The sequence below is a fragment of the Oncorhynchus masou genome, chromosome 2 (genome assembly GCF_036934945.1).
Source record: "Oncorhynchus masou masou isolate Uvic2021 chromosome 2, UVic_Omas_1.1, whole genome shotgun sequence".
Lineage (NCBI taxonomy): Eukaryota > Metazoa > Chordata > Actinopteri > Salmoniformes > Salmonidae > Oncorhynchus > Oncorhynchus masou.
Window position 1 is genome coordinate 30753498 of NC_088213.1, and position 21131 is coordinate 30774628.

Sequence of the window (21131 nt, forward strand, 5' to 3'; positions counted from 1 at the left end):
ACACACACACACAAGGTAGGCTCTAAGGCTTCTGGGGTAGGAATGTCATTGATGGGCTTCAGTTAGTAGGAGAATTGGGGTCCTAATGCCTGATGGTTGTTGGCTCATCAGGAGGAGATTTAGATTATCATTCAGGCAGTGAGGGGGGCAGCTAAAATATACAAAGGCTAATTCTGGGCTAATCCTCTCCACCTTGTACAGCTTAAACCCTGTTCTCCCTCTGTGTGTGTGTGTGTGTGTGTGTGTGTGTGTGTGTGTGTGTGTGTGTGTGTGTGTGTGTGTGTGTGTGTGTGTGTGTGTGTGTGTGTGTGTGTGTGTGTGTGTGTGTGTGTGTGTGTGTGTGTGTGTGCGTGCATTGCAGGCCCTGCCATGTGTTTTGTGTGTGTGCGTTGCTGGCCCTGCCATGTGTTTTGTGTGTGTGTGTGTGTGCGTTGCTGGCCCTGCCATGTGTTTTGTGTGTGTGTGCGTTGCTGGCCCTGCCATTTGTTGTGTGTGTGTGTGTATGCGTTGCTGGCCCTGCCATGTGTTTTGTGTGTGTGTGTGTGTGCGTTGCTGGCCCTACCATGTGTTTTGTGTGTGTGTGTGTGCGTTGCTTGCCCTGCCATGTGTTTTGTGTGTGTGTGTGTGCGTTGCTGGCCCTGCCATGTGTTTTGTGTTGTGTGTGTGTGCGTTGCTGGCCCTGCCGCGTGTGTGTGTGTGTGTGTGTGTGTGTGTGTGTGTGTGTGTGTGTGTGTGTGTGTGTGTGTGTGTGTGTGTGTGTGTGTGTGTGTGTGTGTGTGTGTGTGTGTGTGTGTGTGTGTGTGTGTGTGTGTGTGCATTGCTGGCCCTGCCATGTGTTTTAGTAGGTAGGTCAGGTTTCATGGGTGGGGTTAATACAGGTCTGGTAGAGACACTGTTCCTATCTGTAATCCTGCTATATAATCACCTTGATACGGTGTGCTGGGTTCTTTACAACCCAGGGCCTGCAGATTGCAGATACACACACCCACACACAGAGAGAGTCCATATCGCTGGAGGCATGTAGAGTCAGATTAGGAGGTAGAGTGCCAGGTTTGGTATTGAGAGGTTCTGGACAGTTCTGTCCCTCCATCTGTGTCCATCCATCTGCCAATGTCTGTCTGTTGTCTTTTTCTCTCCCTCATCCTGAGTCTGTCTGTCTGTCAGTTGAATCTGTGTCTGTTTCACCCTGTCATGTTGTCCGTCTGTCAGTACTCCTCTGTGTGAATCCTGGGTGTTGAAAAGATCAAAGCAACCCAGGCTGGGTGGAGAGCTGTAGAGGTGGAGCACTGTAGAGGTGGAGCGCTGTAGAGGTGGAGAGCTGTAGAGGTGGAGAGCTGTAGAGGTGGAGCGCTGTAGAGGTGGAGCGCTGTAGAGGTGGAGCGCTGTAGAGGTGGAGCGCTGTAGAGGTGGAGCGCTGTAGAGGTGGAGCGCTGTAGACATCCTCCTCTCCTTTCCTTTCCACTACGCTCTGGGCTACTCTGCCTGGACCTGATAAGACCATCACAGAGAGGGAAAGAGAGAGGAGGGAGATGCCTACCTATATGTGTGTGTATTTGGGAGAAGGTGGATCTGTGGAATTACAGAAGACTGTGCATCATGGCTCGTTGTGAGTAACACAACACAGTGCTCATTACAGTCTCTCTCTCTCTCTCTCTCTCTCTCTCTCTCTCTCTCTCTCTCTCACTCTCTCTGACACAGATCCATACCAAATCATCATGAACCGGGTGGCCGTGACCTCCACCCCCACCTGGGCGCCCCTCCCCCCCTCATCTCTCCCAAACCCCTCCAGTCGCGCGACCACCCCCACCCCCCTCCCCCCACCACCCTGTGGAACCCCGCCTCCCTCATCGATACCGCCTCGGACTCACGACGCACCACCCACCACGACCCTCCGGGCTTGGGCCACTACGACCTCAGCCGCTTGCCTCCCAAACTGGAGGATGGGCTCCGGAGGGGCAGGGACCGGGACGGGGGCCTGGAGAAGTACCACCCCCCACTCCGAGGCCCCCCGGGGCTGCCTGAGCCCAGCACCTTCCTGGCAGAGCTGGAGAAATCCACCCAGACCTTCTTCAGCCAGCAGAGGGCCTCGCTGTCCCTGCCCAGCCAGTACGGAGAGCTGGGGGGAGGGATGAAGAGCAGCGGGGCCCTGAAGAGCCTCCAGGGGCCCTCAGGGATGGGGAGACAAAGCCAGGCCCAGGGACACAGTTTGGGCCAGGGAATGGGACCTGAGTCTGGCCTAATGTATGATGAGTTTCTCCAGCAGCACCGTAGGCCTGTCAGTAAACTGGACCTGGAGGAGAGGAGGAGGAGAGAGGCCAGGGAAAAAGGTGAGATAAAACCTACTGCTGCTAAACCCATTGTTTCACGCTTGTGTTTTTAGAGTTTAGTTGATTTTCTTTCGATGTTTAGTTTTTGTATTATGTTGAAAATGCATTCCAAGCTAAAAAGTCTAACTTGTGTAGAGATTCTGTTTTTGTGGTGTCAGTGTCAGTGTCAGTACATTGTATTTGTGTGGTGGTAGTATGTACTGAAGTTGTAGGTTGTGGTTGTGTAGTGGTAGTATGTACTGAAGTTGTAGGTTGTGGTTGTGTAGTGGTAGTATGTACTGAAGTTGTAGGTTGTGGTTGTGTAGTGGTAGTATGTACTGAAGTTGTAGGTTGTGGTTGTGTAGTATGTACTGAAGTTGTAGGTTGTGGTTGTGTAGTATGTACTGAAGTTGTAGGTTGTGTTTGTGTAGTTGTAGTATGTACTGAAGTTGTAGGTTGTGGTTGTGTGGTGGTAGTATGTACTGAAGTTGTAGGTTGTGGTTGTGTAGTGGTAGTATGTACTGAAGGTGTAGGTTGTGGTTGTGTGGTGGTAGTATGTACTGAAGTTGTAGGTTGTGGTTGTGTGGTGGTAGTATGTACTGAAGTTGTAGGTTGTGGTTGTGTGGTGGTAGTATGTACTGAAGTTGTAGGTTGTGGTTGTGTGGTGGTAGTATGTACTGAAGTTGTAGGTTGTGGTTGTGTGGTGGTAGTATGTACTGAAGTTGTAGGTTGTGGTTGTGTAGTGGTAGTATGTACTGAAGTTGTAGGTTGTGGTTGTGTAGTGGTAGTATGTACTGAAGTTGTAGGTTGTGTTTGTGTAGTGGTAGTATGTACTGAAGTTGTAGGTCAAATCAAATCAAATCAAATTTTATTTGTCACATACACATGGTTAGCAGATGTTAATGCGAGTGTAGCGAAATGCTTGTGCTTCTAGTTCCGACAATGCAGTAATAACCAACAAGTAATCTAACTAACAATTCCTAATCTACTGTCTTATACACAGTGTAAGGGGATAAAGAATATGTACATAAGGATATATGAATGAGTGATGGTACAGAGCAGCATAGGCAAGATACAGTAGATGGTATCGAGTACAGTATATACATGTGAGATGAGTATGTAAACAAAGTGGCATAGTTAAAGTGGCTAGTGATACATGTATTACATAAGGATGCAGTCGATGATATAGAGTACAGTATATAGGTATGCATATGAGATGAATAATGTAGGGTAAGTAACATTATATAAGGTAGCATTGTTTAAAGTGGCTAGTGATATATTTACAACATTTCCCATCAATTCCCATTATTAAAGTGGCTGGAGTTGAGTCAGTGTCAGTGTGTTGGCAGCAGCCACTCAATGTTAGTGATGGCTGTTTAACAGTCTGATGGCCTTGAGATAGAAGCTGTTTTTCAGTCTCTCGGTCCCAGCTTTGATGCACCTGTACTGACCTCGCCTTCTGGATGATAGCGGGGTGAACAGGCAGTGGCTCGGGTGGTAGGTTGTGGTTGTGTGGTGGTAGTATGTACTGAAGTTGTAGGTTGTGGTTGTGTAGTGGTAGTATGTACTGAAGTTGTAGGTTGTGGTTGTGTGGTGGTAGTATGTACTGAAGTTGTAGGTTGTGGTTGTGTAGTGGTAGTATGTACTGAAGTTGTAGGTTGTGGTTGTGTAGTGGTAGTATGTACTGAAGTTGTAGGTCGGGGTTGTGTAGTGGTAGTATGTACTGAAGTTGTAGGTTGTGTTTGTGTGGTGGTAGTATGTACTGAAGGTGTAGGTTGTGGTTGTGTAGTGGTAGTATGTACTGAAGTTGTAGGTTGTGGTTGTGTAGTGGTAGTATGTACTAAAGGTGTAGGTTGTGGTTGTGTAGTGGTAGTATGTACTGAAGTTGTAGGTTGTGGTTGTGTGGTGGTAGTATGTACTGAAGTTGTAGGTTGTGGTTGTGTAGTGGTAGTATGTACTGAAGTTGTAGGTTGTGTTTGTGTAGTTGTAGTATGTACTGAAGTTGTAGGTTGTGGTTGTGCAGTGGTAGTATGTACTGAAGTTGTAGGTTGTGGTTGTGTGGTGGTAGTATGTACTGAAGTTGTAGGTTGTGGTTGTGCAGTGGTAGTATGTACTGAAGTTGTAGGTTGTGGTTGTGTGGTGGTAGTATGTACTGAAGTTGTAGGTTGTGGTTGTGTGGTGGTAGTATGTACTGAAGTTGTAGGTTGTGGTTGTGTGGTGGTAGTATGTACTGAAGTTGTAGGTTGTGGTTGTGTAGTGGTAGTATGTACTGAAGGTGTAGGTTGTGGTTGTGTAGTGGTAGTATGTACTGAAGTTGTAGGTTGTGGTTGTTTAGTGGTAGTATGTACTGAAGGTGTAGGTTGTGGTTGTGTAGTGGTAGTATGTACTGAAGTTGTAGGTTGTGGTTGTGTAGTGGTAGTATGTACTGAAGGTGTAGGTTGTATGTAAGTCAGTACTAACTGTCTCTGGTCATTCCAGGTTACTACTATGAGCTGGATGACTCGTATGATGAGAGTGATGAGGAGGAGGTCAGGGCCCACCTCAGGAGGGTAGCAGGGCAGCCCCCTCTCAAACTGGACGACTCCACAGAGGTACGGTTTTATCCTGCACACACACTCTATACACACTGTTATCTCCTGGCTTTATAATACGTTCCTCTCCCCCTGTAGAAAGTGGACTTCCTGTGTGTGTTTGGTCTGACCACGGTGTCACGACGTGACCACCTGGTACAGCAGAAGAGGAGGAAGCGGAGGAGGATGCTGAGGGAGCGCAGCCCCTCGCCCCCGGCTGTTCTGTCCAAACGCACCCCTCCTCCCCCGGCCCCCCTCAGCACCCACTTCACCCCAGAGGAGATGGACAGAGCCCCCGAACTGGAAGACAAGAAACGCTTCCTCACCATGTTCAGCCTGTCCCACGTCTCTGTACAGCAGAGGAGAGGTATGTACCCTACATCCTAAACACTATACCCTAACCACTACTCACCATCCAACCTCACTGCACAGAGCAACTAACCCCCTGAAGCTGTCATGAACATGGTTATCATGTCCACTGTGCTCTGGAGACATGTACACAGTGTGACAGACACCTGACATTTCACTATCTGTATTGTACATTATAAACTGGGTGGTTCGAGCCCTGATTCTTGATTGGCTGAAAGCCGTTGTATATCAAACCGTATACCACGGGTAAGACCATTTGTTTTGACTGTTCTAAGTATGTTGGTAACCAGTTTAGATGTGTTGTGCCTAAGAACAGCTCTCAGCCTTGGTATATTGGCCATATACCACAACCCTTGTGCCTTATTGCTTAATTATACGTTATATATTAAACACACTGCTGCTAGCATGCATTACACATTACTCTGCCTCCCTCTTCAGTGTGACAGCTGGGCTTTCTGTGAGGAGAAACAGATATACACACACTGCTGTGGCGAGGCGTAGAGTGGCAGCGGCAGGTTTACGGCGATCCCGTGTTAATCCTATGGACTTACTGCATGCTGCCTGTAGATGGCAGTGTGCAGCCTCCCACACACACACACACACACACACACTCACAGCAGAGGTGCAGCAGGGATTACAGAGACGTGGATGAGATGTTAATTCTCTCTCTCTCTCTCACCCTCTCTCTCACTCTCTCTCTCTCTCTCTCTCTCACCCTCTCTCTCACCCTCTCTCTCACCCTCTCTCTCACCCTCTCTCTCACCCTCTCTCTCACCCTCTCTCTCTCTCTCTCTCTCTCACTCTCACTCTCTCTCTCTCTCACCCTCTCTCTCTCCCTCCCCCTCTTACCCTCTCCCTCTCTCTCTCACCCTCTCTCACTCTCTCCCTCTCTTTCTCTCTCACCCTCTCTCTCTATCTCTCCCTCCCCCTCTCACCCTCACTCTCTCTCTCCCTCCCCCTCTCACCCTCTCTCTCTCCCACTCTCTCTCTCTCGCTCGCTTTCTCTCCCTCTCTATATATATATTTCTCTCTCTCCCAGATAATGAGACAGTGGTAGAGTTGCTTCAGGCCATTAAACAGAAGAGCGTAACCTTGGATACCATCAGACATGCCCCTCACCCCCTATGTAAGACCCCCCCAGCACAGAACTCAGGTAAGCGCGCACGCACAAACACAAACAAACACACACCTTTCCTCATTACTTCCCTGCTGTTAGCAGCCAGGTGTGTCAGAGACATCTCTGTAGTAATGTTACAGCAGTAATGTTATGAGTTGGGGTTCAAATGACTGATTGCCTGCTGATGTCTTGATACAGTATATTTATATGAATCTGGGTGGGAATGTGTCTCAATGCGTCTCAATTCATTGACTATAACATACGCCTGTCCCGACAGATCCTGCCTCAGCGCTTTCCAGCGAATCAGATGAGCCACTCAGTGTCAGTCCCTCCTCCCCCAGCGGACTCCTGGGGCAGCCTAAACCCCCTCCTCCTCTGACGCACTGAGACCAAAGGACCCCCCTCCTCCACTCCCCTACCTGGAAAAGACCCGTGGGCTCCCTGAAGGCCCCCCCTCCAAGAGGAGCTCGTCGTCCAGCCTGCTGAATAGCCTGCGCCCCCCCGTGCAGCCTAAAGATGCTCCCCCCAGCCTGAACGGCCGGACCAAGCCCTGGGAGAGCTTTACTGCTGAAGAGTTTTCCCAGCAGTTCCACGAGTCTGTCCTCCAGTCCACACAGAAGGCCCTGCAGAAGCACAAAGGCAGGTTATACCACAGCAGCTCTCCTTCATACTCCAGGTGGAAGTTACCCTCAGGCACAGATCTCGGATCAGCTTACACTGTGAATCTCCAGATCAAATCTAATTCTATTTGTCACGTGCGCCGAATACAACCTTACCTTACCGTGAAATGCATACTTTCAAGCCCTCAACCAAAAATGCAGTTTTAAGAAAAATAAGAGTTGAGAAAAGATTTACTGAATAAACGAAAGTAAAAAGAAAGTAACACAATAATGTAACAATAACGAGGCTACATATAGGAGGTACCGCTACTAAGTCAATGTGGAGGCTAAATACAGGGGTTACCACTACTAAGTCAATGTGGAGGCTAAATACAGGGGGTACCGCTACTGAGTCAATGTGGAGGCTAAATACAGGAGGTACCGCTACTGAGTCAATGTTGAGGCTATATACATGGGTTACCGCTACTAAGTCAATGTGGAGGCTATATACAGGGGGTACCGCTACTAAGTCAATGTGGAGGCTAAATACAGGGGGTACCGCTACTGAGTCAATGTGAAGGCTAAATACAGGAGGTACCGCTACTGAGTCAATGTGGAGGCTATATACAGGGGGTACTGCTACTGAGTCAATGTGGAGGCTATATACAGGGGGTACCGCTACTGAGTCAATGTGGAGGCTAAATACAGGAGGTACCGCTACTGAGTCAATGTGGAGGCTATATACAGGGGGTACTGCTACTGAGTCAATGTGGAGGCTATATACAGGGGGTACCGCTACTGAGTCAATGTGGAGGCTATATACAGGGGGTACCGCTACTGAGTCAATGTGGAGGCTATATACAGGGTGTACCAGTACAGAGTCAATGTGGAGGCTATATACAGGGGGTACCGCTACTGAGTCAATGTGGAGGCTAAATACAGGGGGTACCACTACTGAGTCAATGTGGAGGCTAAATACAGGGGGTACCGCTACTGAGTCAATGTGGAGCCTATATACAGGGGGTACCGCTACTGAGTCAATGTGGAGGCTATATACAGGGTGTACCAGTACAGAGTCAATGTGGAGGCTATATACAGGGGGTACCGCTACTGAGTCAATGTGGAGGCTAAATACAGGGGGTACCACTACTGAGTCAATGTGGAGGCTAAATACAGGGGGTACCGCTACTGAGTCAATGTGGAGCCTATATACAGGGGGTACCGCTACTGAGTCAATGTGAAGGCTAAATACAGGGGGTGCCGCTACTGAGTCAATGTGGAGGCTATATACAGGGGGTACCGCTACTGAGTCAATGTGGAGGCTAAATACAGGGGGTACCGCTACTGAGTCAATGTGGAGGCTAAATACAGGGGGTACCGCTACTGAGTCAATGTGGAGCCTATATACAGGGGGTACCGCTACTGAGTCAATGTGGAGGCTATATACAGGGGGTACCGCCACTGAGTCAATGTGGAGGCTATATACAGGGGGTACCGCTACTGAGTCAATGTGGAGGCTATATACAAGGGATACCGCTACTGAGTCAATGTGGAGGCTATATACAGGGGGTTCCGCTACTGAGTCAATGTGGAGGCTATATACAGGGGGTACCGCTACAGAGTCAATGTGGAGGCTATATACAGGGGGTACCGCTACAGAGTCAATGTGGAGGCTATATACAGGGGGTACCGGTACCGAGTCAATGTGGAGGCTATATACAGGGGGTACCGCTACAGAGTCAATGTGGAGGCTATATACAGGGGGTACCGCTACAGAGTCAATGTGGAGGCTATATACAGGGGGTACCGGTACCGAGTCAATGTGGAGGCTATATACAGGGGGTACCGGTACCGAGTCAATGTGGAGGCTATATACAGGGGGTACCGGTACCGAGTCAATGTGGAGGCTATATACAGGGGGTACCGCTACAGAGTCAATGTGGAGGCTATATACAGGGGGTACCGGTACCGAGTCAATGTGGAGGCTATATACAGGGGGTACCGGTACCGAGTCAATGTGGAGGCTATATACAGGGGGTACCGGTACAGAGTCAATGTGGAGGCTATATACAGGGGGTACCGGTACCGAGTCAATGTGGAGGCTATATACAGGGGGTACCGCTACAGAGTCAATGTGGAGGCTATATACAGGGGGTACCACTACAGAGTCAATGTGGAGGCTATATACAGGGGGTACCGGTACCGAGTCAATGTGGAGGCTATATACAGGGGGTACCGCTACCGAGTCATAACAGGCTTATACAATTCAGTATTGGTGCACAACTTCTCCTTTAAATATCAACGGGGTGCAAAATGTTCTGTATTTGTGGAACAACCCAAGTATTAATGATGTGTTAATGTAATATCTTGGGCTCCCGAGCAGCACAGCGGTCTAAGACACTGTATCTCAATGCAAGAGGCATCACTACAGTCCCTGGTTTGAATCCATGCTGTATCACATATGGCTGTGATTGGGAGTCCTATCGGGCGGCGCACAATTGGCCCAGCGTTGTCTGGGTTTGGCCGGGGTAGGCCGTCATTGTAAATAAGAATTTGTTCTTAACTGACTTCCCAAATTAAATATATATAAATATCCCTTTCTCGCCCTCTCTCTCTCTCTAGGTGGAGCCACAGTGATCTCAGCGCCCTCTCACCTCCAGGACTCCTCAGTGCACTACAACATTCCAGAGCTGCAGAGCGCCCCCAGTCGGCCGCCCCCGCCACACACACACCCTCACACACACTCCATCCAACACCCGCACCCACACTCCATCCAACACCCGCACTCACACGCGCACCCGCTCCCCCAGCCCAATGGGCAGCACTGCCCCCCGCACCCCCACCGAGAGCCCCCAGGAGCGAGGGAGGAGCAGTCTGCACCAGAGGACTCAGAAGAAGAGGAGGAAGAGGAGGAAGAGGAGGCCCCAGTACCCAAGTGGCAGGGGATTGAAGCGATCTTTGAAGCCTATCAGGAATACATTGAAGGTAAGCAGTCAGTCACTTGTCTGTTTATTTAAAGGCCCAGTGCAGTCAAAACGTCATTTCAGCCTGTACATTTAAAAAGTATATATAATATTATTATTATTGTAACTATTATTTATTTGGGGCTGTTTTAGTGGGGTGAAGTGTTGTCAGTGAATTAGTTAATAGACCAATAAGAAAGAGAGTTCCAAACCTCTCTGCCAATGACAGCTAGTTTTCAGTTTTCCCCTTCCCACTTAGACCACTCACAGACACTCCTAGTAAAATTCTTGCTTGAGAAATTGCTATTTCCTAAGAGGCTTTTTATTTTTTGACCATTTTAATTGAAAGCAATCACAATAAGGTTCTTAATTGGCTGCATTGGACCTTTAATGACTAATGTCCTTGATTTTGGAATCGATCATGTATGGTTGAAATCTAGAGACCAATGGACATTTCTGACTCTTTGGTTATGAGTAGTTGTAGCGTATTCCCAACACTAGAGGGTGGTATTTATCTTTTTCTACTCCTCTCTGTTGGTCTAACAAATAGGATGTAAACAGTCAAACATACATACACACACTCTGTAATGAGTCTTGTGTAGTGAGTTGTGTGCTGTATGCTGCTTGCCTGTGGCAGTATGGTCTGCTGTAGCTCTAGCTGTGTCCTGCTCTCTGATTATTGGTACATGGGGAGACAGGCAGGCAGGGAGTGTTAGCATGGATGCTAATGAGACCCCAGGTCACATCCCCTCAGGCTCACTGTTATTCTCTCCTCCATCCTCCTCTGCCTCCCTCCTCTCCTTCTCCTCCTTCTCCACCCTCCCCCCCCCTTTTCTTCCCCTGCCTTCGGTCCTCCCTCCCTCCTTCAGAGCAAGGTGTGGAGCGCCAAGTGCTGCAGAGCCAGTGTCGGAGACTGGAGAACCAGCACTACAACCTGAGCCTGACAGCAGAGCAGCTCTCCCACAGCATGGGGGTAAGACCCTGTCTGCTACATCTATCATCACTGAGCTTCCTGCAAATCGTTTGGAGGAAATATAGTGTCTATTTTAATCAGCTATGTTCAATTGTATTCTTCATACTGTAAAATAATATTAAATAATGCCACATAATTCTAAGCAAATGTGTGGGTGAGTGTGTATCCTTGTGCTGTGTTTTGTTACTTTCTCTTTATGGTGTTACATTTGTGTTAATATGGTTTTGTTGACTCTACCCCCCCCCCCCACTCTCTCTGCCTCTCTCCCTCTCTCCTCTCTCTCTCTCTCTCTCTCTCTCTCTCTCTCTCTCTCTCTCTCTCTCTCTCTCTCTCTCTCTCTCTCTCTCTCCCTTCTTCTCTGTTTAAAGGAGTTGATGTCTCAGAGACAGAAGCTGGCGGTGGAGAGGGAGAAGTTACAGGCCGAGTTGGAGCACTTCAGGAAGTGTCTGACGCTGCCGCAGCCCCACTGGGCCAGGGGAGGCCACTACAAGGGTTACCCCCCCAGGTGACAGCCCCACTGGGCCAGGGGAGGGCACTACAAGGGTTACCCCCCCAGGTGACAGCCCCACTGGGCCAGGGGAGGTCACTATAAGGGTTACCCCCCCAGGTGACAGCTCCACTGGGCCAGGGGAGGCCACTACAAGGGTTACCCCCCCAGGTGACAGCTCCACAGGAGAGAGGGATGAATTCATGGATTCATTGATAGATGGATGGGGCTGCTGCCAGCCTGCCAGGGACGGTGCCACCAGCCAGTGGTCTGTGATAACCCTGGTGTCAGAGGGTGCAATGGGCACGTCACACACGGGGCAAAGCTCTAGGACGGCATGGTCAACACACACACAAACATACAGAGAAACACACTCACACCACTCTCTTCAGCAGGCACCAGTTACTCTCTTACATTGCAGTCCCAGCCCCATCCTGGGCTCCCTTCACAGCCACGCCCACACAGACAATCCTGCAATCGGAGAGCAGCTCAGCCCTGGAATGGGTGTGGTCACGTGACAGAGCGCCATCTACCACCAATCCAATGCCCCTACCTCTGGCCAACCGGACAGGACTGAACCTCCCAGCATCTCTCCTGGTGGCAGGTCAGGCCAGCTTTCAAACTTGAAATGCACTTAAAGAGAAAGACCTGAAGAACTACCTGGTGGTACTGTGTTACGACAAAGAACTGTTCAAATTAGGGAAGAACTTACAAAATGCACATTTTGGAATGAATAAAGGAAATGTTTTATTTCGAGATGAGAATAAGAATTTAAAAGGTGCTTCAGCCTTGTATTGTAAATAATATTAAGACTAAAAATAATTTTGTATGTTTTTATTACTTTAATCATTGTTCTTTTAAGAAGAAGAAAATAAGCCTGCCATTTTTTTATATGTTCATGCTTTTTTGGTTGAAACAGAAAGCTTTGCTTTTAGTGTTTGTTCTGCTGCTGGTTAGGACTGCCCTGTTCAGAGGTGTAGTTTGAAGGAGAAAAGGAGAGAGAGAACATGATTTCCTCTTCTCCTCTCCCCCTTTGACCAAGCCATGTGTGCTGCCATAGCAGCAGCCTGAGCTCCAGCCACAGCCCTCCCTCCCCTGGCCTCCAGGCCCCGTAAGGCTCACTGAGATGGGGGTAAGACCTAACTCCAGGCCCCACAGGCCTCCCAGATCCATGCACTCCGTCAGAACACCAGGCCCACACAGAACCCCTCCTGTCAGAAACAGCGTGTTTTACCACTCTCCCTGTGTGAGTAGTTACCCATGGGAAAGAGTGAGTGACAACTACGGTTACAATGTCATTCTTTATTTCTCTCTCTCCTTTTCCCCCCTTCAGCTCTAGTCCAGGGATGGGCGCTTAGTAGAACTGTTAACTGATAACTAGACCCATCTCTCTGGACCTTATCATTAAGCACAAGGGGCACAACACCCATTATGATGAGACATTCATATCACTAAACCCACAGAGAGGAGGGAACAATGCAGACAATACCACGTCAAGATTATTCTCCTTTGTGTTTGCCATAAAAGGAAATAGTGCCAAAAAGTAGCCCTCCCTCACACAAAATATCATGAGACTTTTAAACCTCCAAATAGAGTAATTAAAATAACTCCCTGAATTGAAATGGCCAACCCACTTCTAAACATATTATATTACTACATTTATCCCACTTATCATAATGTCAAAGCCCTTGCCAACAATTGGTTAATGGACAATTGTTTTTCACTTGAGGGCCCTCAAATCCAAAGTCTATTAAAGGTTTTGCCAAGTATATGAATCATTGCCCTGCACTGCACTGTGCATCTATAGTGTGTGTTTTCATGCCTACATCAGTGTCCACCTCGCTGCTGGCCATAGCTGTCTCCTGTGCCTCCGTACCCCTGTTCCCCAGTCTCTCTATTCCCCTACCTTCCTTCTGTGGGAGTGTCTGGCCTTTTAGCCTTGCAGGAGGACCTTCGGCAGCATAGATCGCAATGCAGCGTGGGTATTGTAGTGCTGTCAGTCAGAGTTGACAAGGCTTTGAGTATGTAGTCCTAAAGGGGTTCTGTTTGAACCCCAGTCTGATGCTGTGGATGTGAGATAACAGGGAGGGGAGGGTGGCTGCAGGTCTGGTCCCTACATCCCTCTTTGTTCCATTCCTGGTGAGCTCTCAGAGGAACACCCAGTTAGGGAGGCGGAACCATGTTTACAGACCAGAGCAGAGCTACGATAGGAGCACCACTTGTCAATCAGACAGCAAGCGCTACCACTGAGTTAAGCAGCCAATGAGTTAGCGGGGGACGTTAGGCCCTTCCCCAGAGCCTCCTTACTCTACTACGCACGCACACGCAATAGCCCCCTGACTCTATGGAGGATGTCTAGACTCTAGATGCTGTGAAACTCTGATTTTAAAATGTACTTGTTTGAATTAATTGTAATGTAATATATTATTTGTTGAATGTAGTAATTAGGTATTTATGAATATATTGCTGTAATTTCAGACAAAAAAATAAAAGAAAATATTTCAAAAATGTACTTGAATAGTCAAGTCTTCTCTTGGTACCATTTCTTCCTGCAGGTTCACTGCATCCTTTTTCAGTGTCTCAGTAAAATTCTAACTCTGATGTGTGTTTAACAGTGAGACTGCATTGAAGTCACACATGTCTGATAGAGATGGGGATTATCAATTAAGTGTTGCTACTACATTGGATTTACCATCTGTTTATTATGAGGCAGGCAAAAACGGACAGAAAAAATTGAGTGAAATCATCAAATCACTCTTATGTCAAAAGTTAATTATCTGTGATTACTGGACATAATATGTGATGGTTATAATGATGGTTAGAATATGCATGGCATAATTATAAAATGACAGTGTAGACTGTACAGTACCACAACTGCTAGTATAGGACTCGGGAAGGACGAATCTTACCATTAAATAGCATAGCTTTATACCCTTTTATAAAATGGTTAGTTCTGGCCGGGCATTATGATTATTGCAAACTAAAAGGTGTTTTCCATTCACTCTACATGTCACTGTATTATATCAATAACTCTTTGTTAATATGAATTATGATTCAAACTAAAAAGGTTCACAACAAGGTATTCAGTGATTAAGTTCATTTGAATCTCATCACAGCCTGAAGGGTAGTCATGCAGTCACAGACAGACAGGTTTCTCTACTCCTCCATCAAACCCTATCTACCCTACAGTATGTGCATGTTCAAATGGAAAACACAGTGATTTCAATGAAAAACAATGTTCCCATGTTTGCGGAGACTGCATTAACGGTAAACGCTAAATATATCCACTCAATCGGAAATGACCTTTACATTTCAATCGCACTATATCTTTAGCGTTAGGGATTGAATGGAGCCCTTATATTGGACACAACAAATATGTACACAGTAGGCTGGAAGTGATGTGTTGGAGGACCAGTAGGGGGCACTCTTCCCTCTGGTCTAAGGACTTCCCAATGCCCAGGAGCACTGACAGGGACATTGCCCTGCGTAAGGTGCAGCCTTTCAGATGGGACGTTAAACGGATGTCCTGACTGTGGTCATTAAAGATTCCATGGTACTTATTGTAACAGTAAGTGACGTAACCCTAGGGTCCTGGCTAACTTATTATACTCCTCAATCCTAATGGGTTCATACTGTGTGTCACTCCTCACCTCTACACCATAAAAGCTGATGTCTGGTGAGAATTCTGGCACAAATGGTTGCACCCATAGTTGTGTACGACTAGAGATTCATCCAGTCATAAGGTCATTTAACAACATTTGAGTTTATGTCTTGTTTGGACATGACATTCTCATTCTGGATTGGATAGATTTGTATAACTCTTATTTCTGCTTGTAGGTATTAAACACTACCTCCAACAGAGGACTTGTGGATTGGATAGATTTGTATAACCCTTATTTCTGCTTGTAGGTATTAAACACTACCTCCAACAGAGGACTTGTGAATTGGCAGTAAAAATAACACACAGGCTACAATGGAAAACTGTTACGTGTAGTTGAATTTCTCTGGACCAAGACATACAGCCAAGCAGTCATCAACATCCACTCAGTGTCTTTTTCTCCACACTCTCTCAAAGGTGCCTCTGGGAATACTATCACTTTCAAAATAAAAGTCCCCAGGATGTAAACAATAACGGTGCCTCAACATTACAGTAAAATAAAAGTCGTAAGAAAAGTAAAGGCTAGAGATTTTTATATCAAAATAAGTCTAGGCTTTAGAGCTTCCATTAGTACATATGTGATACAGCTCTGATTGTTTTGCCTGCCTGCTCTCATCCTTTTGGTTCTCAGCCTCTCCCTTCCTTTCTGAATTGTCTGACCCCACAAGCTGCATTACACAGGCTCTTAAATGCCTCATCATTTTCCACAGGAGGTTTTGTACAGTTGTTCTCAAATTCTACTTCTGGACAAGTCAACAGTTCCATCAAGAGTTTTCTTAATTTACCAGAATGTCCTTGGCCTGTTAGTTGACTCTTTATCTCACAATGTATGTATATACTTGTTGCCCAAACTCTAGGATCATAATGTGATTGGGCAGTTGTCAGGCCATCTGTATTTACTTTACACCTTGCTGGAACAGAGGTAGTTATGGGAAAGACTGCTGTGGAATTGTACACGTTACTTAACGCTTCTGATCCATGTTGGTGACTCCATTGTGTTTCCTTTTCCAAGAAAACTGTTAGTGTTTCCTCCCCATCTAGAAGTAAAACACAGAAGTTGGGCTCTGGATAGTATGTGCCTTGACTGAAGCATTTTGCTGTCTCATTTTGAATGCCGTTGTCCCCCTGGCTTGGCCTCTTGAAATCCCCCTCCAGAAACTCATAGTCGGTTGACATCACTATGAGTATTAGAGTGCTGTCTGACCATCTCTAAATAAGAGCTGTACACATGGTTAAAGCTTACAGTATCAGCGTCAATAAAACTGAAATAGATCCAATCGTCAGGATCCTCTCAACTCTCTAACAAGCTGTTTAGTTTCTCCATGATTTTTTAGATATTCTCTGATATCCGTATGTGGTACTTTTTTATATATATTTTTAAGGTCAGGTATTGGGTCATGTTTAATGTTACCATTGGGTCCCCAGGTAAATTAAATATTTTTAAACCTCAGTGTTGTTTTTTCCTCTTATTCTACCAGTTGAGACAGCTACTTCGTGAGCTCAGGAACATCTTTGCCATTGAGGCCAATGATGAGGGCCACTTCTTTCAGGAGCTCCTGATCTTCCTCCTTAAAGCCTGTATCCTCCAACAACGTCAGTAACCTTTGAACCTGTGTGTCACGTTCTGACCTTAGTTCTTTCCTTATGTCTTTGTTTTAGTATGGTCAGGGAGTGAGTTGGGTGGGTTGTCCATGGTCGTTTTTCTATGATTTGATATCTCTGTGTTTGGCCTGGTATGGTTCTCAATCAGAGGCAGCTGTCAATCGTTGTCCCTGATTGAGAACCATATTTAGGGAGCCTGTTTTCTATTGTGTTTCGTGGGTGATTGTTTTCTGTTGTGTCTGCACCAGCCAGAACTGTTTTCGGTTGCTTCTCTTTGTTATTTTTGTTATTGCCATGTTCATTTTAATAAATATGGACACATACCACGCTGCACCTTGGTCCTCACCTTCTTCCAGCAACAACGGCCGTTACACTGTGACTCGATTTAGTCCAGTGGTCGGCTGTTGTCAGGTAGTGGGACCCACATGGGCACATTGATCAGGAACTTGATATTTGATCCTGGTTCTGCTTCTGGGTTTGTCAGGAGAAACAAACACAAAGCATGTAAGGTTAGAAAATGAAAGTACTCTTGGTTAAAGGTCACTGTTAGAAATTTGCAGTATCCCTTGGAGAGGATATATTTAAGCTGAAGCTCATTGACCTCTAACTGTAATTCATAGATTTGAGCCCAGATGTTGTTCTACTACAATGACACTGTTATTGGCTCACCTGACTGGAACCCTGGTTGAGCTCGTTCCTTTCATCTTGTCTTCCACCCCTCCCCTGTCCCTCTTCCTACTAGAGGGCCCTAGATGTGGGGTGTTTTTCGACCTCTTGGCACCAGGGGGCAAACCTTGCAGCTCAGTATTCTCCAAACTGCAGAACAAAACAGGAATAAATCATGCTTTTTTTAACAGCTAAGTTATAACATAACTACCAGTAATAGGAATAGTTACTTGGTTTTCCTCCAAAACTCCCTACATTAATAATTTTCAACAAATGGTGTCCCCACTATCCCCAATCTCCCTACTGTATTATGTGGTCGCTGGTTTCTGGGTTGTTGACATGAGACTGTCTGGTGGGCGGCTTCACAGTAGAGTCTGAGGGGAGAAACAGGCTATTCAGAGACTTGGGGAGGGAGGTAGAGAGACTTAGATTGAATGTGTAGTGATAAACCATCCTCTTCTCACCTGGTGGTACTTTACAAACGGGGACATCTACAGATTCATCAGACGCCTTCCCCAAACAGCAGGAGAACGTTTAGGAGCATGGTCCCCAAACAGCAGGAGAACTTTTAGGAGCGTGGTCCCCAAACAGCAGGAGAACGTTTAGGAGCGTGGTCCCCAAACAGCAGGAGAACTTTTAGGAGCATGGTCCCCAAACAGCAGGAGAACGTTTAGGAGCGTGGTCCCCAAACAGCAGGAGAACTTTTAGGAGCGTGGTCCCCAAACAGCAGGAGAACGTTTAGGAGCGTGGTCCCCAAACAGCAGGAGAACGTTTAGGAGCGTGGTCCCCAAACAGCAGGAGAACTTTTAGGAGCGTGGTCCCCAAACAGCAGGAGAACGTTTAGGAGCGTGGTCCCCAAACAGCAGGAGAACTTTTAGGAGCGTGGTCCCCAAACAGCAGGAGAACTTTTAGGAGCGTGGTCCCCAAACAGCAGGAGAACGTTTAGGAGCGTGGTCCCCAAACAGCAGGAGAACGTTTAGGAGCGTGGTCCCCAAACAGCAGGAGAACATTGAGGAGCGTGGTCCCCAAACAGCAGGAGAACTTTTAGGAGCGTGGTCCCCAAACAGCAGGAGAACTTTTAGGAGCGTGGTCCCCAAACAGCAGGAGAACGTTTAGGAGCGTGGTCCCCAAACAGCAGGAGAACGTTTAGGAGCGTGGTCCCCAACAGCAGGAGAACATTGAGGAGCGTGGTCCCCAAACAGCAGGAGAACGTTTAGGAGCGTGGTCCCCAAACAGCAGGAGAACATTGAGGAGCGTGGTCCCCAAACAGCAGGAGAACGTTTAGGAGCGTGGTCCCCAAACAGCAGGAGAACATTGAGGAGCGTGGTCCCCAAACAGCAGGAGAACGTTTAGGAGCGTGGTCCCCAAACAGCAGGAGAACATTTAGGAGCGTGGTCCCCAAACAGCAGGAGAACTTTTAGGAGCGTGGTCACCAAACAGCAGGAGAACGTTTAGGAGCGTGGTCCCCAAACAGCAGGAGAACGTTTAGGAGCGTGGTCCCCAAACAGCAGGAGAACTTTTAGGAGCGTGGTCCCCAAACAGCAGGAGAACGTTTAGGAGCGTGGTCCCCAAACAGCAGGAGAACGTTTAGGAGCGTGGTCCCCAAACAGCAGGAGAACATTTAGGAGCGTGGTCCCCAAACAGCAGGAGAACATTTAGGAGCATGGTCCCCAAACAGCAGGAGAACTTTTAGGAGCGTGGTCCCCAAACAGCAGGAGAACTTTTAGGAGCGTGGTCACCAAACAGCAGGAGAACTTTTAGGAGCGTGGTCCCTAAACAGCAAGAGAACGTTTAGAGCGTGGTCCCCAAACAGCAGGAGAACTTTTAGGAGCGTGGTCCCCAAATAGCAGGAGAACATTGAGGAGCGTGGTCCCCAAACAGCAGGAGAACTTTTAGGAGCGTGGTCCCCAAACAGCAGAAGAACATTGAGGAGCAGGGATCTGGGGTCTTTCTTCTGATCTGTATCATGATCTTTGTCTCTGTTGTCTGTTATTACCCTCCATGATGTCTCAGACAGACCTACTGTTGTTACCCTCCATGATGTCTCAGACAGACCTACTGTTGTTACCCTCCATGATGTCTCAGACAGACCTACTGTTGTTACCCTCCATGATGTCTCAGACAGACCTACTGTTGTTACCCTCCATGATGTCTCGGACAGACCTACTGTTGTTACCCTCCATGATGTCTCAGACAGACCTACTGTATGAAAGCACAATACAAGACTCAGATGAGGAAAGGATCTGTGTCAAATCAAATGATATGTGCAATACATTTTATAAATCTTCTTCTTAATTTGCTAAATAATTGTAAATAGCAATACTTCTTTTTAGCACTTTCCTGTTACCAAGAATGGATTCTCATTTGATTACTGGCTATTGACATTTTATAAATCCAATCATTCTTAATTGACACTTGAATGTTGATAGAGATTATACTAGAGCTTAGAATAGCATACTACATTTGATGAAGACATCAATCAACGCATTCACTATTTCCTTGTTTCTGAGTGAAACTAAATGATTCAGATGAAGGTTTTTCCTAATGCCTCTAAAGATGGAGATATGATTTAACCTATCTAAAAAAGATATTATCTGTTGATGTTCTCAGCAATCTACCCCAGTAGTTTCCCTGTGGGACTTGTGTTGTGTTGCAGGTCAACAACATTCCTCCACCATGTTGAATATTTCATTAGAAACCCATCTTCCTTTTCGGATATGTTCGCAAGACAACACCTGCATCACTGGCCCTGTTCCTTATTTACTGTACAACATGAGGAAGTAAGCACATTTTGGATAACTAGGACTGTAAGTACAAAAAATGTGTCTTCTTGTTTCAAACATACACATCACACCAGTTTTAAAGAGATATTTTCCTCAGAATACATTATTTTGGTACCTTGGTTGTAGTCGATTCAACAAGGCAGTGTTTGGATATTCCCTTAGATACTTAGTCTCATACTGTATTTAGTTTTGTTATTATTACCGTTAACACTTATGCCTCTGTAGTAACACTACCATTTTATTAACATGTTGTGACATATTGCATTTTCCCGATTGCATAGCAATGTAGTTGAGTTGATCATGTACAGTAAAGGTCATTTAAAGGCAATTTACACTTGAGCCTTGTACTGAATCCCCACCCTTGTCCTTTAGTGTCAGTAGAATTACATAAACAAAAATACTTTGTGTTGTGTATATTTATGCTGCTAAGTTGTCATATAGGCCTATATTCCCTGTTCCTGATAGTCAATCCTGTCAATTTAGACAAATACGTAAATATACAATAAAACCTGAAACAAAGTCTGACCCACTAATCGTCTTCTGATCACTCCACTGTCTTTACATGACTTTGTTATTCATGCTTCAGGGAGTGGTCCTTTGAGGCAGAAGCTCTGTATATGAGCTGTTGAAGGTTCCTCTTTATGAAGGCCAGAATAGGATGTGGCCTCTTATACCTCTCAAGAATGAAGTTATCTCCATATTCTGCTCCTTTTGTAATAGGTGGAGGGAAGCATCCAAGAGGGAGAGGCATACTGTACAGCCTTCCCAACAGTCATCTCATGTTCACTTTTGGAAAACAGGATTTAGCAAGTTGGTGGCCATGAATCATGTCAAGCTAAACTTTCACACACACACACACACACACACACACACACACACACACACACACACACACACACACACACACACACACACACACACACACACACACACAATAATATGTCATTACACAGTAGCCTGTATGTGTGCAACTGTAGTACATGCATTTGTGGGAAAAATTACAGTAAAGCTTATCAGCGTGTTTTTCAGTGCTTCTGG

General features: G+C 46.6%; 1 protein-coding gene across 1 annotated transcript in view; it reads left to right on the top strand.

Moving 5' to 3' along the window:
• Positions 1 to 13909, top strand: part of gse1b (Gse1 coiled-coil protein b) — a 408220-nt gene extending 394311 nt beyond the window's left edge. The window contains 9 exon segments of the mRNA XM_064992255.1: positions 1699 to 2327; positions 4785 to 4897; positions 4976 to 5243; positions 6285 to 6398; positions 6640 to 6726; positions 6729 to 7001; positions 9584 to 9946; positions 10794 to 10897; positions 11266 to 13909. Coding sequence (XP_064848327.1) covers positions 1699 to 2327; positions 4785 to 4897; positions 4976 to 5243; positions 6285 to 6398; positions 6640 to 6726; positions 6729 to 7001; positions 9584 to 9946; positions 10794 to 10897; positions 11266 to 11406 — 2092 coding nt within the window. The 3' untranslated portion in view covers positions 11407 to 13909.
• The last annotated feature ends 7222 nt before the right edge of the window (positions 13910 to 21131 follow it).